The sequence below is a fragment of the Chiloscyllium plagiosum genome, chromosome 3 (genome assembly GCF_004010195.1).
Source record: "Chiloscyllium plagiosum isolate BGI_BamShark_2017 chromosome 3, ASM401019v2, whole genome shotgun sequence".
Taxonomy (NCBI): Eukaryota; Metazoa; Chordata; class Chondrichthyes; order Orectolobiformes; family Hemiscylliidae; genus Chiloscyllium; species Chiloscyllium plagiosum.
Window position 1 is genome coordinate 121,117,398 of NC_057712.1, and position 22,871 is coordinate 121,140,268.

At 41.2% G+C, this 22,871-nt stretch overlaps 1 protein-coding gene across 6 annotated transcripts in view; it reads right to left on the reverse strand.

Annotated features, from left to right (window-relative positions):
- rbks (ribokinase) overlaps window positions 1–22,871 on the reverse strand; it is a 158,722-nt gene that overhangs the window by 45,417 nt on the left and 90,434 nt on the right. For 5 of the 6 annotated variants that reach the window (XM_043687228.1, XM_043687229.1, XM_043687232.1 and 2 more), the window contains one exon: window positions 1,435–1,623. The exons of the other annotated variant lie outside the window; for it this stretch is intronic. In XM_043687228.1, coding sequence (XP_043543163.1) covers window positions 1,435–1,623 — 189 coding nt within the window. The remainder of the gene's footprint in view (window positions 1–1,434; window positions 1,624–22,871) is intronic. 6 annotated transcript variants of the gene reach the window in all.

Consider the following 22,871-nt stretch of genomic DNA (forward strand, 5'->3'; position numbering starts at 1 on the left):
CACTTTCCCCTGCCACCGCAGGAACTGTAAAACCTGTGCCCACACCTCCTCCCTCACCTCTATCCAAGGCCCTAAAGGAGCCTTCCACATCCATCAAAGTTTTACCTGCACATCCACTAATATCATTTATTGTATCCGTTGCTCCCGATGCAGTCTCCTCTACAGCCTTCTCCTGTAGGAGCCTCCTTGTGTGATATGGCAACCTTCCAGCCTCCCGCAGCGGGCTCCTGGTGTGGCATGTTGCTGGCATGGAGTGGAGCCAGGGCCCAGAGTGGATTGGAAGCTAGGTGCCAGCACGGTCTGCTCCTCTAAACTTTTATTTCTGTAATGCTGGACATTTTATTTCTCTATTGTCTAAAGATCATGTAACTTAAAGAAGCTGTGCCTAGGTACTTTTGTGTCTAAATTAATGCTGTAATTGGTGACGTATAAACATTTCAGTATACTCATTGAGAATATGTGACAATAAACACTATTCTATTCTATTCCAGGTTTTTGGACTTTGCTTTGAAAATATTGTCCATTTAGTCAGGCTAGGCTATTAAAACCATTACTTAAAATTACTGCAATCCACAACAGTTACAAATAAATAAATAAAATTAATAAATAATTGCTCTTCTGATTCATTTGTTTAATAATGAGCTATTTTTCAATTTTTAACCCAAATAAGACAGATTAAGTTTAATAGAGAAGTGGGTGGCATTCCTGATAAGGTATGAGGTCTGTTTGACCTTGCAAGTTAGGAAGCCTCTCTGGTCTTTCTAGTTAACCAGGCTTCATACAGCTCTGCTTCATCTATCCCATGACAGGCCAGAACTTCTTTTCTGCATCTTAACAGCTTACAGGTTGCATCCATCTGAGAAGCAATAGCCTTTTGTGAAATCCAAAAGGCACAAGTAAAAGAACATTTTATGCTTTTGAATCCATTGCAACACATCAGGATAAAATTGTCACTGGTTTCATATCAAATCAATTCCCTGCTCAAAACTGGGCAATGTTAAATCTCCAAAAAGGGAAATGTTTGTTCAAAATAATTTGTAGATGTGGAGCAGGAGGGTGGGAGTTATAGATAGGGAAGGCAGACTTCATCTACCTGACAGAAACAATCAATTGAGACAATGAAAATTCAGTAGCTCAAAACATGCTAAAGTTGTAAAACTGCCATACCCTTTAAGATCATATCTAAGTTTCAGGCAATTTGCTCAGCTATGTACTATTCTCAGAAGTGTTTTTCTAATTTGAAATTTCATCTAACTTCTTGCTTGAAATGAAAGGTTGAAGTCTTTTAACAGTGTTTTATCAAGGAATGCAAGAATGATATCATGTTTAACCACAAAATAGTCTCAATGTTCTGTCCAAAGGTTTGTACAATTATTCAGCACTTTGTTCTTTCAATTATACCCTGGAGCAGAACTGTTAAACCTCAAAGCATACCGTAGTATCCACTGCCTTTACTTTTTTTGTGGGAATATAGTGAGGAGTCCGTTTGCCCTGCGACATTAGCACACTGCCCTCTGCTCCCAGAGTGATGATCACCGAACCACAGCCCTTCTCCAGCAGTATGGAGCCTGCCTTTCCAGCATCCTCAATGTTGCACACTTCAATGCCTGTTAGAATCTCTGCCTGAAACAAAAACAACAGATACGTAAACACTTGCTATGATTTGCTAAATTTATCCTTTCTTAACAGGTTACCTGAAAATGCAAGAGTCCTTAACTAGATTTAAAGGGGGAAACTATAAATATTTCAAACCTCGAATAAAAATAAAGCAGGCATGTAGGTATCTGAAACTTAAAGACAAACTGCTTTGTGAATGGTCTTCATTCACTGAGGAAAGGTTAGGATATAATTGCTTCTTTCAGTTGTACTTCTAGCTAGTAGTTTACTTGGAAATGGATTTCTTCAAACAGTGGTTTAATGTTAACATTCCAGCAAGTGGGGCTTCACTGATGAGGCTGTTTTTCATTTGATCAAATTTAGAATGGACAAATATGAATTCTTTATGAAATGTAAGAAACACTCGCTCCTAATTAGTTCCAGATTCCTATTCTATCTTCAAGGATTAAATGGTCCACTCTACAGTAGCAAGGATTGGGCACGTAGTTACACTTCCTTCCCCTTCCCCCATCCACAAAAAAGTAGGCATTGAATTAGAATTTAAAACCTTGTTTAAATCAAGAATTTTTGTTTGTTCTTGTGGATCTGATCACAGATACTTATCAATCATTCCATTTTAATGTTAAGCTGCAAATCATGCAATGGTGATATCTACATTCACAGGTGCTCTAAAAATGGAAGGTTTTGTTGCTGTTATCTTTGTAATCGCTTTACCTCACTATCCTTGCCTTCAAAGTGATGATGATTTGTGATGTCAAAAACACTAATACTGACAACTGCCAGTTCTGCTCTGCCTCAGTGCTGGGCACGTAGAAAGAACAAATAGGGAGGGGAGGAAAGGATAACAGAAACATTTAAACAAGTGTGCTTTCAACCAGGAATAAGATAGACTGATGTCCAGTGCCACTTTAACCTAAGGGCCCCAAAACTGGAGATGGCAAATACACAAAGACTTTAAAAATATTTAAATCATGTTGGTTGAGGGATAAATGTGTTGGGTCAAAAAGACAAGAGAGTCAGCTCTTTTTGAAACACTGCCATATTATACCTGTACCCGAGATGCCAACAGCCAACAGTGCAGCTGTTCCTCAGTACTGAAGTAGCAGTCTTGACTTTTTTGCTCTCCAGAGAGCAACTATAATCCACAACCTCTGACTCAGAGGTGACAATGCCACCACTGACTAAGACTAATGCACTTCCGTGAATATACTGGTTACATTCCAGGGAGAATGTTTGCAAACCAGGGTTCCTGCTCTTTCAGTTCACAGTACCTGACTAGAGTCATAGAGATGTACAGCATGGAAACAGACCCTTCAGTCCAACCTGTCCATGCCGACCAGATATCCCAACCAATCTAGTCCCACCTGCCAGCATCTGGCCCATATCCCTCCAAACCCTTCCTACCCATATACCCATCCCAATGCCTTTTAAATGTTGCAAATGTACTAGCCTCCACCACTTCCTCTGGCAGCTCATTCCATACATGTACCACCCGGTGTGTGTGAAAAACTTGCCCTTGGGTCTCTTTTATATCTTTCCCCTCTCACCCTAAACCTATGCCCTCTAGTTCTGGACTCCCCAACCCCAGGGAAAAGACTTTGTCTATTTATCCTAAACTACATTAGTCCCATAGCCTTGAATGTTATAACACTTCAAGTGCTCATCCAAGTACTTTTTTAAAGGTTGAGAGATTACCCACCTCAAATACCTCTCTCAGACAGTGCATTCCAGACCCTCTAGGTGTGATAGTTTTCGTCAAGTCCACTCTAAACCTCCTGTCTTTCACCTTAAAATTATGCCCCCCATGTTACTGACCCTTTTCTATCCAACCTTCCTACGCTTCTCATAACCTTACCCATCTCTATGAGGCCCCCACGCCATCAACCTTCTCTGGTCTAAAGAAAACAACTTGGGCTCATCCAGCCTCTGTGCATAGCTAAATCCCAGACACTACCTTCGTAAATGTTATCTACACCCCTGCCAGGACAAGCACATCCTATAGTGTATTTTTAAATTCAATCTTAGGATGAGGGCATCATTAGCTAGACCAGCATTCATTTATATAATCACTGTATCCCTACAACATGAAAGCAGGCCATTCTGCCCAGCGAGTCCACACAGACCCTCCAAAGAACATCCCACCTGGACTCAAAGCCCCCTACCCTATCCGTGTAACCCTGCATTTCCCATAGCTAATCCACCTAACTGGCACATCTTTGGACTATGGGAGGAAACTGAAGCAGCTGGAGAAGCCCAGGCAGACACAGGGAAAATGCGTAAACTCCAGTTCATACAGACAGTCGCCCAAGGGTGGAATCGAGCCCAGTCACTGGCGCTGTAAGGCAGCAATACTAACCACCGAGCCACTGTGCACTCACACTGCCCATCCCTAAATGCCCAAAGGGCAGTCAAGAGTCATTTCTGTGGGTCTGGAGTCACATGCAGGCAAGACTAGGTGAGGATGGCAGATTCCGCCCATAAAAGAAACCAGATTTAGCTCCACTAAAGCATTAATGAACCAGAAGATTTACGCGACGAACAACAATAGATTTGTGGTCACAATTAGACGTGTAATTCCAGACTTTTATTGAAGTCAAATTTCACCATTAGTTGTGGTATGATTCAAACGTCAGTCCCCAGAACATTCCTTGGGTACTTGGATTAACAGTCTAGTGACAATACCGCTGGGCCATTACCTCCCTTTGTGATGATGAGAACTACAAAGTTCTAGCCAAAGTTCTGTGCAACTACAAAGTAACCTTAGGGTGTAGGTTTGCTCGCTGGCATGTCTTTGCTTAGCCTGTGCTGAAAAATGTGTTGCTGGAAAAGCGCAGCAGGTCAAGCAGTATCCAAGGAGCAGGAGAATCGACTTTTCGGGCATAAACCCTTCCTCAGGAAGGATGTCGATTCTCCTGCTCCTTGGATGCTGCCTGACCTGCTGTGCTTTTCCAGCAACACATTTTTCAGCTCTGATCTCCAGTCCTCACTTTCTCTTTTTGCTTAGCCTGTCCTAGGATAGATGTGTTGTCCCAGTCGAAATGGTGTTTTTTTTTTCCTCCGTGTGTAGGGCTACGAGGGAGAGAGGGTCGTGTCTTTTTGTGGCTAGCTGGTGTTCGTGTATCCTGGTGGCTAACTTTCTTGCTATTTTTCCTACGTAGTGTTTATGGCAGTCCTTGCATGAAATTTTGTAGGACATTGGTTTTGTCCATGGGATTTCCTCAGTCTTTTAAGTTTGTTAGTTTTTGTTTGAGAGTGTTGGTGGGTTTGTGTCCTACTAGGATTCTGAGGGGTCTTAGTAGTCTGGCTGTCATTTCTGAGACTTCTTTGATGTATGGGTAAGTGGTTAGGGTTTCTGGCTGTGTATGGTCTGTTTGTCGTGGTTCGTTCTTGAGGAATCTGCGGACTGTACTTTGAGTATCCATCCTTCTTGAATAAGTTTTCCTGTTTTCCGAAGTTTGTCTGTGCTGCAGCGTGAGGTGGCTCATTGGAATAGTGCTCTGATACAGCTTCGTTTGTGTGTGTTGGGATGGTTGCTGGTTCTCGTTAAGTATTTGGTCAGTGTTTGTCGGTTTTCTGTATATGCAGGTTTGTAGTTCTCCGTTGTCCGTTCTTTCGACTGTGACGTCCAGGAATGCGAGTTTGTTGTCGGTTTCTTCCTCCTTGGTGAACTTTATGCCTGTGAAGGTGTTGTTGAAGATGTTAAATGTCTCTTCCATCTTGTTTTGTTTTGTGATGACATAGGTGTCATCTATGTAGCAGACCCAGATTTTTGGTTTGATGGTTGGTAGAGCTGTTTGTTCTAGTCTTTGCATTACCGCTTCTGCTATGAATCCTGATAGCGGAGATCCCATGGGTGTGCCATTGGTTTGTTTGTACATTATGTTGTTGAAGGTGAAGTGGGTGGTGAGGCACAGGTCAACTAGCTTCGTGTTTTCGTTGGTAACGTGATTGATGGTGGTTGGGGTGTGTGTGATGGTCTCTTCTAAAAGTGTGGTAAGTGTTTCCTTTGCCAGGTCGATGTTGATGGAGGTGAACAGTGCTGTTACGTCGAATGAGATCATTGTTTCGTCTTCCTCTATTTTGGTGTTTTTGATGATTTTTAGGAACTCCTGGGTGGAGTGGATGGAGTGCTGTGACTCTTCTACTAGGTATTTCAGTCTTGCGTGTAGTTCTTTGGCCAGTCTGTAAGTTGGTGTTCCGGGTAGTGAGATTCCGCAGATTCCTCAAGTACAAACCACGACAAGCAGACCAAACACAGCCAGAAACCCTAACCACCTAAGCAAAGACACACCAGAGAATTCCTAGAGGCCTGGCACTCCAACCACAACGCCATAAACAAACACACAGATATAGATACCATCTATCAACCCCTCAGAAAACAAACAGGAAATGACATCACCCCAACCCCAGGAACCCCATCCAGGACAAACATATGAATAGAAAGCGGGAGACAACAGCTTCGCTTCACTCGGAGGTCGCCACTGATGATGTTACCTAGCTAGATAACGAAACATCTGGATATCAAACCTATAGCTCAGCGAGCAAACCTACACCCCAAACTTCAACCTGAGCTACAAACCTTCATAAACCTTGCAACAAAGTAACCTTGTCATGGGTTAAATTTCATCTGCCACTGATCTGCCTATCTCACTAATCCATATATATCCTCCTGTAACATAAGACCTTCTTTCTCACTGTCAACCACCTGGCCAATCTTTGACACATCCCTCCCACAGTCTCATCTATATATGACAAACAAGGGACCCAGCATCAATCCCTGTGGTACCCCAATCACACAAACAGCCTTCTCCCTCCACCCTCTAACGTGTTACGGCTGTACAAGACATTGGTTAAGCCACTTTTGAAATACTGCATGCAATTCTGGTTTCCCTGCTATAGGAAGGGTATTGTAAAACTTGAAAGGGTTCAGAAAAGGTTTATAAGGATGTTGCCAGGGTTGGAGAGTTTGAGCTATAGAGATAGGCTGAATAGTTTGGCGGCAGTTTTCCCTGGAGTGTCCAAGGCTGAGGGGTGACCTTATAGAGGTTTATAAAATCATGAGGGGCATGGATAAGGTAAATAGACAAGGTCTTTTCCATGGAGTGTGGGAGCCCAGAACTAGAGGGCATAGGTTTAAGGTGAGAGGGGAAAGATTTAAAAGGGGTCTCAGGGGTAACATTTTCACTCAGAGGGTGGTGAGTGTATGCAATGAGCTGTCAGAGAAAGTGGTGGAGGTTGGTACAATTACAACATTTGAAAAGGCATCTGGAAACGTATATGAATAGAAAGAATTTAGAGGGATATGGGCCAAGTACTGGCAAATGGGACTAGATTAATTTAGGATATCTGGTCAGCATGGACGAATTGGACCGAAGAATCTGTTTCTGTGCTGTCCATCTCTAAATCGTTATGATTGTAACCTCTCTGCTCTTATAATCTATGCTTGACTGATAAAGGCAAGTGTACCACATGCCTTAACTATACTATTAATCATTCATAGCTTGTGGACAAGCATCCTAAGATCCCTCTGTTTCTCTGAGCTTCCTAGAGTCCAGCTATTAATATTGAGTACTCCAGTGTCTGATTACTTCTTCCAAAGTGTATCACCAATCAGGGTTAAATTTCATCTGCCACTGATCTGCCCATCTCACCAATCCATTTATATCCTCCTGTAACAGAAGACCTTCTTCCTCACTGTCAACCACCTGGCCAATCTTTGACTCATCCCTCCCACATTCTCATCTATACATCACAAACAACAAGGAAACCAGCATCAATCCCTGTGGTACCCTAATAGACACTGGCTTCCAATCACACAGTTTTCTCCCTCCACCCTCTAAGTCAATTTTGTATCCAACTTGCCAAATTACCTTGAATCCCATGTGAGTTTACCTTCTTTATCAGTTTTTTATCAGGTCTTTATAAAAGGCATTGCTGAAATCTTGAGAAATATATAATAATGTTAGTTCTGACAAAGGATTACTGGGCTTGAAATGTTAATTCCATTTTTGCTGTACAGATGGTGCCACACCTGCTTTCTTTAATTATTGTCTTACATGCTGACAAGTGCAAAGAAAGATTGTATCTAGTTAGGTCATACACTATGGGTTGTTATCTGAACTCACATCAGAAGAATTCCAGTACTTGATAACCTGTAATCTGCCAAACGTCTGCACTTTCAGAAGATGGGAAGAAGGGAAAATGCTTGGGGATTTGGAGGAGGGGTGGGAACTAAAGGATTAAAAAAAGCATTTCCCATGACAACTGGCAGACGGTAGATTTACACAGCACGACGTATAAACTATCAACGTCTTCACAACTGTCCTCGTCTGTACTGTTCCAGTGAAATGTCAGACACACGAAACAGAAAGTGGTGCAATCACTATAGGAACAAAGTAAAAGAGAAAAAGGAATATCTGACAAAGGCTATTGTCAATGTGGTTACGTTAGCATTGGCAACCTTTGACATGAATATTTAGTACATTAATGCCATCAAGATCCCCCACGTACTGGTATTTACAAGGCCTCTTTTCCCATTCACTGAGATGACGTTAAATTGATATAATGCATTGGTATTTATAATCACCAGAGTCAAAGCAGTACTGACCCAGAGAGGTGAATTTCTCTTCCTTTTTTTATGCTAAGAAAAGCTGCAAGGGTTGTCATGATGTCTCAGTAATTCATTCCCATTGAAATGAAAAGTTCACAAAAATACTGTGAATACAGCAATCACGGTCAATATGCAACAGATGCCAGACACCTCACTATTTCAAAAAATATTCTTCTATTTGGCCAATCTAAATTGTAGTGCCCAGAGATGGGTAGGTTAAGTGGATTAGCCATGGTAATTATGGAGATAAAGTGGGAGCTGGGTTTGGGTGGGATGCTCTTCAGAGGGTTTAGTGGACTTGATGGGTAGAATTGCCTCTTTCTGCACTGTAGGAATTCTACGATTCTATGACTCATTCAGGACACGAGCATGCTAAGTGTAATAAATGTTAATTTGCAACACGTGTGAAGGTCTGTATTTTTTATAGTGAGTTTACTGACAATGTTTTGAATCATCCTAGAGAAAACGTTTACTCAGTCTTATGGAAAATTGGAGATTTCATTTTGATAAGTCATTAGTTGCTACACATGTCAAATGCAAAATCATTTAAAATGTCAGATAAGTTGCTCATCACCAGTGTCCTTGCAGAAGCAGTGATACAACATGAGGAAGGGAGGAGCCCCAAAGTGTGAAATCTTCTACTAAACTTGGATAAATTGATTCCTTTAAGCCAATACATTAAAATTTGTGTTCAGTCTGTGGAAATCCCCAGCACACAGCGCCACCAGAGCAAAGAGGGAACTTTCTTGGGGGCATCACCTGTGATTCAGGATGACCTCAAGGAAAATCCCCCCCCCATCCAGTCACCCTAAAATGATACTACAGATACCGTTTTGTAACTTACGTTTATATAACATCTCTCAAAGCACTTTATTGCGAATGAAGGGCTTTGAAGTATAATCACTATATTACAGAAATCGTAAGAATCAATTTACGCACAGCAAGGTTGCCTGATTAGCAATAGGATAGTGCTGATATCATCTGTTTTACTGATATAGGCAGACATGTAAATATTGACTTGTACTTCAGGGGCAACTCCATACTCAGTTAGTGGCTCCATGCAGTTTTCACATTTCGGCAATAACCACACAGTAAATTTTGCCAATTATTCAAAATTGTGACATTTCCCATCAAGCTGCATCATGGTTAGAGTCCGAAAATCCTAAAGGTGAGACTGTGTGGAAAGAAGAGGAGGTAAATCTCATACTTCGGAACTCTCTACCTCATAGGATGTCCTGCTCCAAGGGCTGAATGTTTCTAGACATACAAATCTAGGAGAAAGTGAGGACTGCAGATGCTGGAGATCAGAGTCAAGAGTGTGGTGCTGGAAAAGCAGGTAGTATCCGAAGAGCAGGAGAATTGGCACTTTAGGCATAAGCCACTCATCAGGAAAGGCTTCAGATCTGTCTGTTCAGTCACAGAACAGAAATCCACAACTTTGAGAAAGCATCATCCTTCTTTCGAGGGTCAACAGCGACATTATGTAGAAGTTGCAATAAGCTGGAATTTGTATCGGATGAAGCTTGAGAAAACAGAAAAACTGTTCAAAAGAATAATGCCTCAGATTTTCCAGTGGGAGGATGACTGTTGGAGCAATGTAGACTGGAATCGTGCACTTGGCTTGCTGAGAAGTAATCTGACTTTTGAAAATCAACTGATGCACAATTATTCGGGGAAGCGAAGCTTCCAAGGAAGTCCCCAGCTCGCAGTTAGAGTCAGAAACATTGGAGTGTCCAGTCTGAATGGGCTTAGTAGTTAGGCAGGAAAGGTTAGTGGAATTAAAATCTCCTCCACTTTCAGAGTGAAGTACCAGAATGATAAGCATGTACTAAATTCCAGGAGCAAAGTACCAATACTTTACACACTGCTATTCTGAATGGCATATAAAATAGTGGCAGTAATTCCTTGCTTATTTTATAGAAATTTTAATGCAGCTCTTATAGAGCTATTAAGACTATTTCATTTTGTTTATTTTGAAAAAGCTAATAAGCAAAGGCCAAAACTTACAGAGTCTTACTGTTGTTGGGAGTCTTGTCTTTAGAATTCATTGAGCAATTGAGAAGTCGATAAAAAACAAATCAAATACAATACAGTAGACCAGTAACATTTCTTTTCATGCATCATTAGTCAGACAAGTCAAGATAAAAGAAGCCTGTAAATGTTATTGGCACTGGGCCAAATTATTTTATTTGCTTAGAACAGTTTACAAATCAGCTACCACATCTATGGTTCCAAACAGTTCTGTCACATAGATAACTGCTTTTCTTCTAAATATGTAAAGCTGCATTTAAAACTCGGAATCACAAAACCAAAGGATGCAAGAGCAGAATTAGACCATTTGGCCCATTGAGTCTGCTGTCATTTGATCATGGTTCATATGTTTCTCAACCCTATTTTTTTGCCTTCACTCCGTAATCCTTGATCCCCTTACCAATCAAGACTCCATCTGTCTTAAATCCATCTGTGGTGGCAATGACTTCGACAGATTCATCACCCTCTGGCTGAAGAAATTCCTCCTCATTTCAGTTCTAGACAGTCATCCCTTCACTTGGAGGCTATGCCCTCAGGTCCTAGTCTCTCCTACTAGTGGAAACATTCTATCCAGGACACTCAGTATTTTGGTAAGTTTTAATGAGATCTCTCGTCATCCTTCTCAAATCCATGGAGTACGGACTCAGAGTTCTCAACCACTCCTCATATGACAAGCCTTCATTCCTGGGATCATTCTTGTGAACCTCCTCTGGAGGCCTTGCAAGGTTTGCACATACTTAGTTAGATGCAGGGCCTAAAATTGCTCACAATATTCCAGCTGCAGTCTGACTAGAACCTTATACAGCCTCAGCAATACATCTCTGATCTTGAATGCTAACATTGCATTTGCCTACAAAACTGCCAACTGAACCTGCATGTTAACCTTAACAGAATCCTGATCAAGGACTCTAAAGTCCCTTTGTATTTCAGATTTTCAAAGTCTTTCCCCTTTTAGAACAAAGTCAATACCTTTATTCTTGTTACCAAGTTCTTCTACAGCTGACCCACTTCCTCAACATTACCTGCTCCTCCTCTTATCCTTGTGTCAGCCTCAAACATAGCAACAATGCCCTCAGCTCCTACATCCATCTTGTTAACACATGACATGAATAGTTGTAGTACCAAAACCTATGGGGAACTCCACTTGTCATTGGTCACCATCCTGAAAAACCCTTTATTCCCAGCCTCCTCCTCTTGTTAGTTAGCCAATCCTCTAGCCATGCTAGTCCTTCTCCGAACATCATGGGCTCTTATCTTATTTAGCAGCCTCCCATGAAGCACCTTGTCAAAGGCCTTCTGGAAATCCAAACAGTTCACAACCATTGGCTCTCCTCTGTCTAACACTTCAAAGAATTCTAACAGATTTTTTTCAGGCATGAACCCCCTTGACGAAGCAATGTTGACTCAGTCCTATTTTACCCTGCAGTTCCAAGTGCAGAGGAACCTCGATTATCCGAAGGACACGGACGGGAAGTATTTTGTTCAGCTAATCGAATGCTGGATAACATAGTTAGCCAAGCATCGGGACATTGCGATCTTGTTCAGATAATCTGAAATTTAGTTAATCAAATGCCAGATAATCAAGATTCCTCTGTACTCCACAATCCCATCGTTAATAATGGACTCAAAAATCTTAATAATGCCCAAGGTCACACTCAATCAAATTTTACACATTGTTAACTGGTGAAAACAGCTGGCTAACTGCCAATAGTTGAATTTACGTCACAAGGTAATGTGATAAAAAAGAATATTAAATACACTTCTCCATGTAGGCAATCACTAAAATTACTGTGGGAATTGGGAGTTGTGCATGCAAACACAACATATGTTTAGAATCGTGCATTTTTTAAATCATTCTAGGCATAATGCGTCTTTGGGCTGAAACACCCTATAAGAAAGGGTTAAAAGATCGTCTGATGCATCAAGATCCACGCAGATGTAGTAAATTGTCTGTTCCACTAGTAGACGTCCAACAATTGTGACATGGGTGGGGTATATATTTTGTGCGAATTCATGACTCAGTAAGAACAGAGTCTAATCGTAAAATAAAGTTGCCATAGTCTTACCAGGACATAGGGTTGCCCTTTCATTAGAGCTGAGACGATGGGTGGTGGTTTAACCCGATGGTCACCATGCCTCAGGTGAAGGGAGAGGTTTAGAAGAAGAATCCTTTATAGTAACTACAGCTAGTGTGGGAATTAACTCTACATCACAATCAGCCACTCAGACAACTGGGCTAAACCTGCATCCCAAAAATAAAACAAACTCTTCACCTTCCTCCCTAAAGTGTATACACAGTCACCCTTGCTATCGGTTGTGGTCATTTCACCCTTAAAATTACAACTACTGACAAAAGGTAGGAGATCACTTATTTAATGCCCTTTCTATTCATAACGCCTCACCTTTAACCAAATGAGAACCTCTCCCAAACTTTCATAGAAAATAGAAGCAGAAATATTTCATTATTCAGTCTCAAAGTTATCAACTCTGGCATGAGAGTGGTCTAAATAAGTCTGTTGTGCTTGGCTTGTTTTCCTTTCTCATATTTTTTGATGGTCTTGCTTTTCCCACATCACTCAACCTTGTTCAATTTCCTGAATATTTATTACAGCAAAAAAAGGGGATTTTTTGTTTCTCTAATAGAGTAGTCAAATTGTGGAGTTCTTTATTGCAGTGAGTCATCAAGACTGGGTCATGAAGTAAATTAAAAATCTGGCCACCTCTGCCTTTAATCAGTAAGGAAAATACGGATTATGGAAATAAAGCAGGAAGGTGAAGTTGACATCTATCAAATCAGCCATGATTTCATTGAATGGGAGTGTAGATTTGATGGCCAAATACACTACTTCCGGTCTTATAGAGGGAGGGGTTTGGGTTGGGTGACGAGGATGTTGCATGTAATAGTGAGAAGAGTAGACTATGAGCCTTAGTGGGGTGTGGATGCAGTAGCAGAGAATAAGTTAGTGTGAAGTAAGAAAGAAAAGATGGAGGCATTTACCTGGCGAAGTGGAGAAAGTTGTCAATTGCAAAGCCCTTCACTGCAGGGTATTCTTCCCAACTCTTGAGACTGCACTGACCTGGGTGGCAACCTTGGAGCAAGTTGGCAGTAACTGATAGTATGTGGTCCTCAGAGAATAGGAAAATTTTGCTCTGGATCTGTCCATCCACCAGGATCTCCAGGTCCTTATCTACAAAGCGGGGCAATTACCCCTTATCTCCTTAGTCCCACCATATTAACTTGAAACGCTTTTTAGTCTGCAAAACTCTCAAATTTCCCGTTTAGCCCATCATTACACTCTCCTAAAGCCTCATCTCTTTTTCTCCTTGCATCCTTCACATTCTGTGCATTTTTATAAAATAACATTTTCAACTCCCAACTTTAGGTGTTAACAAAGACAATAGCAGTATGGACTGCTGATAAAACTGATGTGTCAGTATTGAGAAGTGGCATAGTACTCAAAGCATCAAGACTGACAGTAGTCATTATTGCTGATTAATGCCTTTACTTTAGCTAAAACAGAATTCTAAAGATCTATGTGCAGAGATGCAAATTCTTGCGCAAAACTGAAGGCACAGAAAAGAGTCCAAACTGTCATACTCAATTCTTCTGATGGGCCAGATACAAATCAAACTATTTGCAATAAATCTGTCAAAGCAAAGGAAAATACACTATAAAATCAACCCAACAATGTGAATTGCTGGAAGCTCATTGGCATTAATCTTGGGTGGAGCAAACAAAAGACAGGATTGCACTGTGTTTAGACCTTTCTAAAATAAAAGTTGTTTACTATGCACTGTCTGTAAAACAAGACATGAAAAGTTCATAAGTACAAATTTGCCCTCAAGCATTTGTCCATCTTGTTGTTAATGGGCATCAAGTACATAGATGACACTGATGTTTGAAGATGCGAGCCCCAAGTCGGTAAATTATGAAAACATGACTTTTAGAGTATTGTGGATTTAATTTGCTTTTCATATGAAGTGGCTAGAGATAAATTCAAATAAGACAATCATCAGATGTTGGGTTAGGCCTGTTCTGTCAGATCAGAAGCACTCAAAAAGTGCCCCTGGGGAGAAGTTGCAGGACACACTGACAGCTTACAGTACAGTTTGTTCACTTTTAAATGTTTGTGACATGCCTACCAAAATTCAGACAAGGAAATTATAAGGGTTACCCAATGTTTTACATAATTTTTTTCAGAAGTTATCCAATAAAGCTTTTTTTTTTCTAAAAAAATCTGACCAATTATAGTGATAATTGCTTATTAGTATAAACTGGAAGAATAATGGAATAAATTATATAAAATGCTTTTGCGTTGATTTGGTGCTCATTAGCAAAAGGCAGGTAAAAATATAGGTTTGTGATGTACTGACTGGAATAATTTCATCAATATTGAGCTGTTGTCTAGGAGGGCGATTATGCTAGCATGTGCCTTGAGGGCATCTGATTATAAGTAAAAATATGTTAACATTTTCTCAAGTGAAGCTGTTTAGACATCAATGTACTTGAGAGGTTTCAGGGAAGGACAAGAGCAATTTAATGGCTTGGGTTGCTTAACTATTACTGTGGCTAAGCCTGAGTCAGAGAGATGCAGTTCACTTCAGAAGTTCAGTTTAGTATTGAGGGAGCACTGCACTGTTCAAAGTCATTTGAATGAGATCCTGAACCAAGTTGGGTCTGCCAGTTCAATTTGCTGCAAAACATCAAGAACAGTATTTGTTGAGTACAGGTGTTCTTCTGCTGGCTTGATCTAATACTTAGCTCTTCAATCAACACCACCAATAAATTTATTTTTATTTATCCATGGGCTGAGCGCTATGGGTCAGGCCAGCATTTATTGCCTATGAGAAGCTGCCTTCTTGAACTCCTGCAGGCTACGTAGTGCAGGAACACTTACAATATTGTTACAAGGGAGAAAGTGAGGACTGCAAATGCTGGAGATCAGAGTCAAAAAGTGTGGCGCTGGAAAAGTACAGCAGGTCAGGCAACATCTGAGGAGCAGAAGAATCGATGTTTTGGGCATAAGCCCTTCATCAGGAACAACGGGAGACCCTGGTTTTTGATCCAGTGACAGCAAAATAAAAAACAGCAATATAGTTCCAACCCAAGATATTATGCAGCTTGGAGGAGGAACATAGAGTCTCCATGTGTCAGCTGTGCTTGTTACTCTAGGTAGCAGAGATTGCTGATTTAGAAACTACTGTCAAAGTAGCCTTGGCTAGTGATACAATGCACATTCTAGATGGTTCATATAGTTGCCACTGCAAACCGATGGGAGTGAATATTTGAATTTACAGATGGGATGCTACCCAATAGGCTGTTTTGTCCTGAAGTGCCCAGTTTCTTGACAGATGTTGAAGTCTCATTTAGGAAAATTGACAGTATCCTTCACACTCCTAACTTCTCAGCCTCTGACTTGTTCTTACAGTCACATTATTTAAGTCCATTTTAGTTTCCGGTCAATGGTAACTCAGAATATTGATGGTGGGAGAATTCAGTGACTGTTATAGACGGTAGATGGTTACATTCTCTCTTGATGGAGTTGGTCATTGCTTGGAACTTAATCTGATGCAAATGTTACTTGCCACTTTTCAACACAAGCCTGAAAGTTGTCCAGTTCTTGGTGAATACAGGCATGGATTGCTTCAGTATGAGGAATTGCAAATGATAGTAAACACTGTGCAGTCATCCACTTCTGACCACATGATAGATTGAAAGTTATTGAAAAAGCAGTTGAATATAGCATGGCTCAGAAAATGTCGAGTTACTCCTGTACCGATGTCTGTGGCTGAGGTGATTAATGTCCAACAACCACAATTCCTTTGGGGTATATATGACTCTGAATATTAGAGTTTTATTTTCAATTCCTATTAAGTTTCACTCAGCTTCTTTAATGCCCAATTCATACAATCACTGCCTTGATGTCAAGGCCAGTCACTTTGTATTTATCTTTGGAATTCAGTTTTTATCCTATCTTTGGACCAAAGCTGTAGCTTGCGTGCCTTTGCAGAGGCAAGATGAATATTGGTGATGTCATTGCTGTATAAATGTTGCTTAATACCATTATCAATAGCATCTTCCATCACTTTGTTGATGATGGACAATAGATTGATGGGCTATAATTGACAGGTTTTGATTTAGCCAGCTTTATATGGATAGAACAAACCTATGCATTTTTCCACAGTCATGCAGGTGTCATTATTGGAGCCATTCTAGAACAGTTTGGCAGGGGTGCAACTGGCTGTTCAGCACCAGTCTTCAGTAATATCTTCCAAAATGTGGCTCCTTCTATATCAAGTGCCTTCTGACATTCATTGATAGCACATGAAATGAATCAAATTGGCTAAGATTTACAACTGAAATGCGAGGAAACTCAGGAGGATTTTCTGTGTTTATTTCAGATTTCCAACATTCACAGTATTTTGCTTTTATTTATCTCCTGGTTTGATCATGCTGGAGTGCAATTCTGCTGCTGATGAGTCCAAGTGCATCATGATACCCAATTCTGAGCTAATGGATCTGTTCTGAATCTATCCTATTTAACAGTGTGCTACTGCCCTGAGGAACAGCCTCAGTTTGAAGGTAGGGTTTAGTCTCCTCAAAGATTGTGTGTTGGACAGCCCTATAAGTATTGTCATGGACCGCTGCTTCTGTAACAGATATACTAATGATGCTGGAGTCCACAGGTTGCTCCTTGCTAGTTGGTTGCTACCAGCTACAGGCCCATTTTGTCCTATATTTTAAATTAAATGCAAATAGGTCACAAACATTGTGCGCCTTGCTGAAAGGACTTCTCACTGTTTATGATTTAGATTATCTGACTAGACTGGTTGTTCATAAGAGAGTGTAAAAATTCAAACTCTGTACTTTTTGATGGAGGAAGTTTAAAATACAAATACAGTCGTGACTTCATCACTGACCGTTTACACTACAGGTAATTGTAGACATTACTTCAGAGTATAATGTGCAGAATACAACTTAGTTATTTCATTGTACATTATGCAAGTCAAATGATCCATCATGGTCACATCCTCATTTCTACATCATTGTATACCTTTTCAGATGACCTGCAGACATAATAATATTAAAGGAATCCAGCAAAAAAAAATTGGTTGCGTTCTGTGAATTGGTTGCATGTACCACTGTGGACACCAATCTTCTCTGTCCCACCAGTCTGACTTCAGGTTGGGATACAGACAGACTCTAACCTCACACCTTTAATGCACGGAGTTCAGATGTCACTTTTTTTAATCCACTGATCAAACCTTAAATTATCGCAGGGCTGTGACTTGAAAGGGAAAGAAATTTCTGGATTTACATATTAGATTAGATTAGATTACATTACAGCGTGGAAACAGGCCCTTCGGCCCAACAAGTCCACACTGACCCGCCGAAGCGCAACCCACCCATGCCCCTACATTTACCCCTTACCTAACACTACGGGCAATTTAGCATGGTCAATTTACCTGACCTGCACATCTTTGGACTGTGGGAGGAAACCGGAGCACCCGGAAGAAACCCACGCAGACACGGGGAGAATGTGCAAACTCCACACAGTCAATCAGTCGCCTGAGGCGGGAATTGAACCCGGGTCTCAGGTGCTGTGAGGCAGCAGTGCTAACCACTGTGCCACTGTGCCGCCCACAAATATTTGATATTAATCAATAAAAACCTGCAGCCCCATTCTAAGTAATTAAAGACTTAACAGTCATGTAGATTTGTCTAATACATCGCTTCAGTTGTATGACACTTTGATCTTTTACTTATAAATTCTGTATGCTATGTACCTGCCTCACTAGCTACCTGACAAAGGAGCAGCACTCTGAAAGCTTGTACTTTCAAATAAACCTGTTGGACTATAACCTGGTATTGTGTGATTTTTAACTTTGTCCACCCCAGTCCAACACTAGCACTTCCACATCAACGACTAAGGACTCAAGTTTAGTAAATGAAGAAAATATTTAATAAGCCCTGAATAAAAGCTGATTTACTGTTAAGATTAGTTATTTAAACAAATCCTTTGTGCCTTCTACAATATATTCCACTTTTGACATTACTTTGTAAGCGTGTACTGGAGGCCCCAGGAATTTATCAAGTGGAGCAGAGGTTGTCACACAGGGAAAAAAAAACTATGTGATTAAGACAGATCAAGGTGTCAGCCATGTTCAGTTAGAATCATTCCCACCTCTGAATCAGAGGAATATGGGCTTGTAAGCTAAATATATTTTTAAAATAAATAAACCTTAACGGTGAATGTTCTTTTTTTTAGGAAGATTGAACATGATTGGCTAATACTGGGCTGAAACTATCAATGATGCCTTTCTAGTACAGTCCTGAAGGAGTGCTGCACAGTCATATGCGCTTTTTCTAAGCGTCCGGTCTCTTCAATGTAGAAGAGACTGCATTGGGAGCAATGGATACAGTAAATGACATGTGAAAGTGCAGGTAAAACTCTGATGGATGTGGAAGGCTCCTTTGGGGCCTTGGACGGAGGTGAGGGGGGAGGTGTGGGTGCAGGTTTTGTGATTCCTGCATGTGGAAGGAAACATTGGGGAGATGGGATGCCTATCTGTAGAACACTTCAGAGAATCCAGAGTTTTACCCTGTACTTCCATGTCATTTGCTGTATCCATTGCTCCCCATGCAGTCTCATTTACACTGGGGAGACAGTACGCCTACTTGCAGAACGCTTTAGAGAACATTTCCAGAACACCCATGTCAAACAACTCCACCACCCTGTGGCCGAACATTTCAATTCCCCCTCCCACTCTGCCAAAGACATGCAGGTCCTGGGCCGCCTCCATTGTCACTCCCTAACCACCCGACGCCTGGAGGAAGAACGCCTCACCTTCTGCCTTGGGACCCTCCAAACCCACGACATGGTGGTTTTGACCAGTTTCCTCATTTCCCCTTCCCCCACCTTATCCCAGATCCAACCTCCCAACTTGGCACTGCCCTCATCACCGGTTCATCTTCCTTCCCACCCATCCGTTCCACCCTCATCTCCGACCTATCACCTTCTCCCCGACCTTCATCTACTTATCGCATTATCAGCTACCTTCTCCCAGCCCCACCCACCCTCCTATTTATCTCTCAGCCCCCCAACCATATTCTTGATGAAAAGCTTTTGCCCAAAACATCGATTATCCTGCTCCTCGGATGCTGAAGTGCTGTGCTTTTCCAGAACCACACATTTCCCTCCATCTTTCTACTACATTTAATTTGTCTGCTTATGTGACATTCAGTATGTTATGAACCTAGCTGATGGTACTATTGGATAAGTCAGATCCCCGAAGGCGGCTTGATTAACATTTTTTTTAAAAAAAGATCTATGTGGTGATCATTCACCAAAATATAGTCATACAAAGTTGCAGAGTTTCTTTAGTAACAGAGCAGAAGTTTAATATACAAGAGATAGAAAAAGCTCAATGAATGTAGAAGTTAGAAAAATCTTAAAACATCTAGCAAAAGAAAGTTTTATCTGACTTTCTCACACTATCATGAGTCGTGATTCAAATCCAGGGAAATTAACCTTCAATATCAAGTCTTTAAGTTAAACTTGACAGTTAACTCCCACTAACTTTGGAATTCTCTTAAATGAATACTCCAAACTGACAGGTTAGACCTTCTCAGCTCTGAATAGCCTGCAAATATCTAACCAAACACACCTGGTCTGAAAATTTTCTACTGAAGTAACTTACTCACAAGTGTTCTCCGAATTGCCACAAAAATGTTCAATGCCTAGGTTTTCTGAACAAAAATATAATCAATCCTTGATTATTCTAAACTGTTAACAAGCTTATACTCTTCGAATTCTACGTATTGTAACCTCCTAAAATATAAACGATTTTCTATTAACATTTCAGGATTCACTGTTCTCTGACACATACTGGATTAGTTCACTGTTTCAGAAGTGCTGCCTGACCTAGCTTCTTTGAAAAAAAAACCTCACAAAAGTAACCAACACTCAAGTGTTGTTATTTTAAAACCCAACTTCTATGTATGAGTGAGGACAGATTCTTCTTGCCCATGAGCGATACACACAACAGGGAGTTGGTTGGGAAAATAAGAGACCATATTAAAAAAAAGCAACGAGAAACAGTCCAATTCTGAACCACAAGATGACAAGATGCATTTTTCAACCTTGAGAAACTTATTTATATGCTTTTGCATGCAACAGTACCTAATCTTGCCTCACTTAGTTCTGACTTCCTAACATCCCATGCACAGGATAGACACTAGGTGATGCAAATTTCTGATATAATAATCAGAGCATGTACTCATGACTCTGGCTTGCTGTTTGCTCCTCCAGGCTCCAATTCCATTACGTTTACTTTAGTGATGGAAAGGGATAGGTATATACCACAGAGCAAAAGTTACAGCTGGGGGAAAAGGCAATTATGGTACGATTAGGTAAGATTTAGGATGCATAGAATAGGGAAGGAAACTCTAGGAGTGGGCACAATTGAAATGTGGAGCTTATTCAAGGGACAGCTATTGTGTGTCCTTGGTGAGTATATGTCAGGCAGGGAGGAAGTGGTCAAGTGAGGGAGCCATGGTTTACTAAGGAAGTTGAATCTCTTGTCAAGAAGAAGGTGGCTTATGTTAGGGTGAGACATGAAGGCTCAGTCAGGGCAGTTGAGAGTTACAAGCTAGCCAGGAAAGACCTAAAGAGAGAACTAAGAGGAGCCAGGAGGGGACATGAGAAGTCTTTGGCAGATAGGACCCTAAAGCTTTCTATAGGGATATCAGGAATAAAAGAATGACTAGACTAAGATTAGGGCCATCAAGGACAGTAGTGGGAAGTTCTGCGTGGAGTCAAAGGAGATAGGAGAAGTGCTAAATGAATATTTTTAGTTGGTATTCACACTGGAAAATGGCAACATTATTAAGGAGAATACTGAGATAAAGGATCCTCAACTAGATGGGATTGAGGGTCATGAAGAGGAGGTGTTAGCAATTCTGGAAAGTATAAAAACAGATAAGTCCCTTGGGCCAGATAGGATTTATCCTAGGATTCTCTGGGAAGCCAGGGAGGAGATTGCAGAGTCTTTGGCTTTGATCTTTATGTCATCACTGTCTACTGGAATAGTGCCAGATAACTGGAAGACAGCAAATGTTGTCACCTTGTGTAGGGGAATAGAGATAACCCTGGAAATTATTAGAACTGTGAGCGTTACTTTGGCTGTGGGTAAAGTGTTGGAAAGGGTTGTAAGAGATCGGATTTATAATCATCAAGAGAGGAATAAGTTGATTAGGGATAGTCATCACAGTTTTGTGATAGGTAGGTCGTGCCTCACAAACCTGATTGAGTTCGTTGAGATGGTGACCAAACAGGTGGATGAGGGTAAAATGGTTGGTGTGGTGTATATGGATTTCATTCCTGAAGAAGGGCTCATGCCCGAAACGTCGATTCTCCTGCTCCTTGGATGCTGCCTGACCTGCTGCGCTTTTCCAGCAACACATTTTCAGCTATATGGATTTCAGTAAGGCTTTTGATAAGGTTCCCCACAGTAGGCTGTTGTACAAAAATGCAGAGGCATGGGATTGAGGGGAATTTAGTGGTTTGGATCAGAAATTGTCTAGCTGAAAGAAGACAGAGGGTGGTGGTTGATAGGAAATATTCATCCTGGAGTTACTCGTGGGATACCACAAGGATCTGTTTTGGGTCCACTGTTGTTTGTTATTTTTATAAATGACTTGGATGAGGATATAGAAGGATGGGTTAGCAAATTTGCAGATGATACTAAGGTCGGTCGAATTGTGGATAGTGATGAAGGATGCTGTAGGTTACAGAGAGACATTGATAACCTGCAGAGATGGGCTAAGAGGTGGTAAATGGAGTTTAATGCAGGAAAGTGTGAGGTGATTCACTTTGGAAGTAGTAACAGAATTGCAGAGTAAGATTCTTGGTAATGTAGATGAGCAGAGAAATCTCTATGTTCAGATACATAGATCCTTGAAAGATGCCACCCAGGTTGATAGGTTGTTAAGAAGGCATATGGTGTGTGAGCTTTCATTGGTAGAGGGATTGAGTTTCAGAACCACGAGGTCTTGCTGCAGCTGTACAAAACTCTGATGTGGGCACATTTGGAATATTGCATACAGTTCTGGTCACTGCATCATAGGAAGAATGTGGAAGTTCTGGAAAGGATTCAGAGGAGTTTTTTTTTAGATTAGATTGGATTACATTACATTACAGTGTGGAAACAGGCCCTTCGGCCCAACAAGTCCACACCGACCTGCCGAAGCGCAACCCACCCCTATCCCTACCCCTACATGCAATTTAGTATGGTCAATTCACCTGACCTGCACATCTTTGGACTGTGGGAGGAAACCGGAGCACCCGGAGGAAACCCACGCAGACACGGGGAGAACGTGCAAACTGCACACAGTCAGTCGCCTGAGGCGGGAATTGAACCCGGGTCTCTGGCGCTGTGAGGCAGCAGTGCTAACCACTGTGCCACCGTGCTGCCCACAGATTTACCAAAATGTTGCCTGGTATGGAGGGAAGGTCTGACAAGGAAAGGCTGAGGGACTCAAGATTGTTTTCGTTAGAGAAAAGAAGGTTGAGAGGTGACTTAATTGAGACATATTAGATATTCAGAGAGT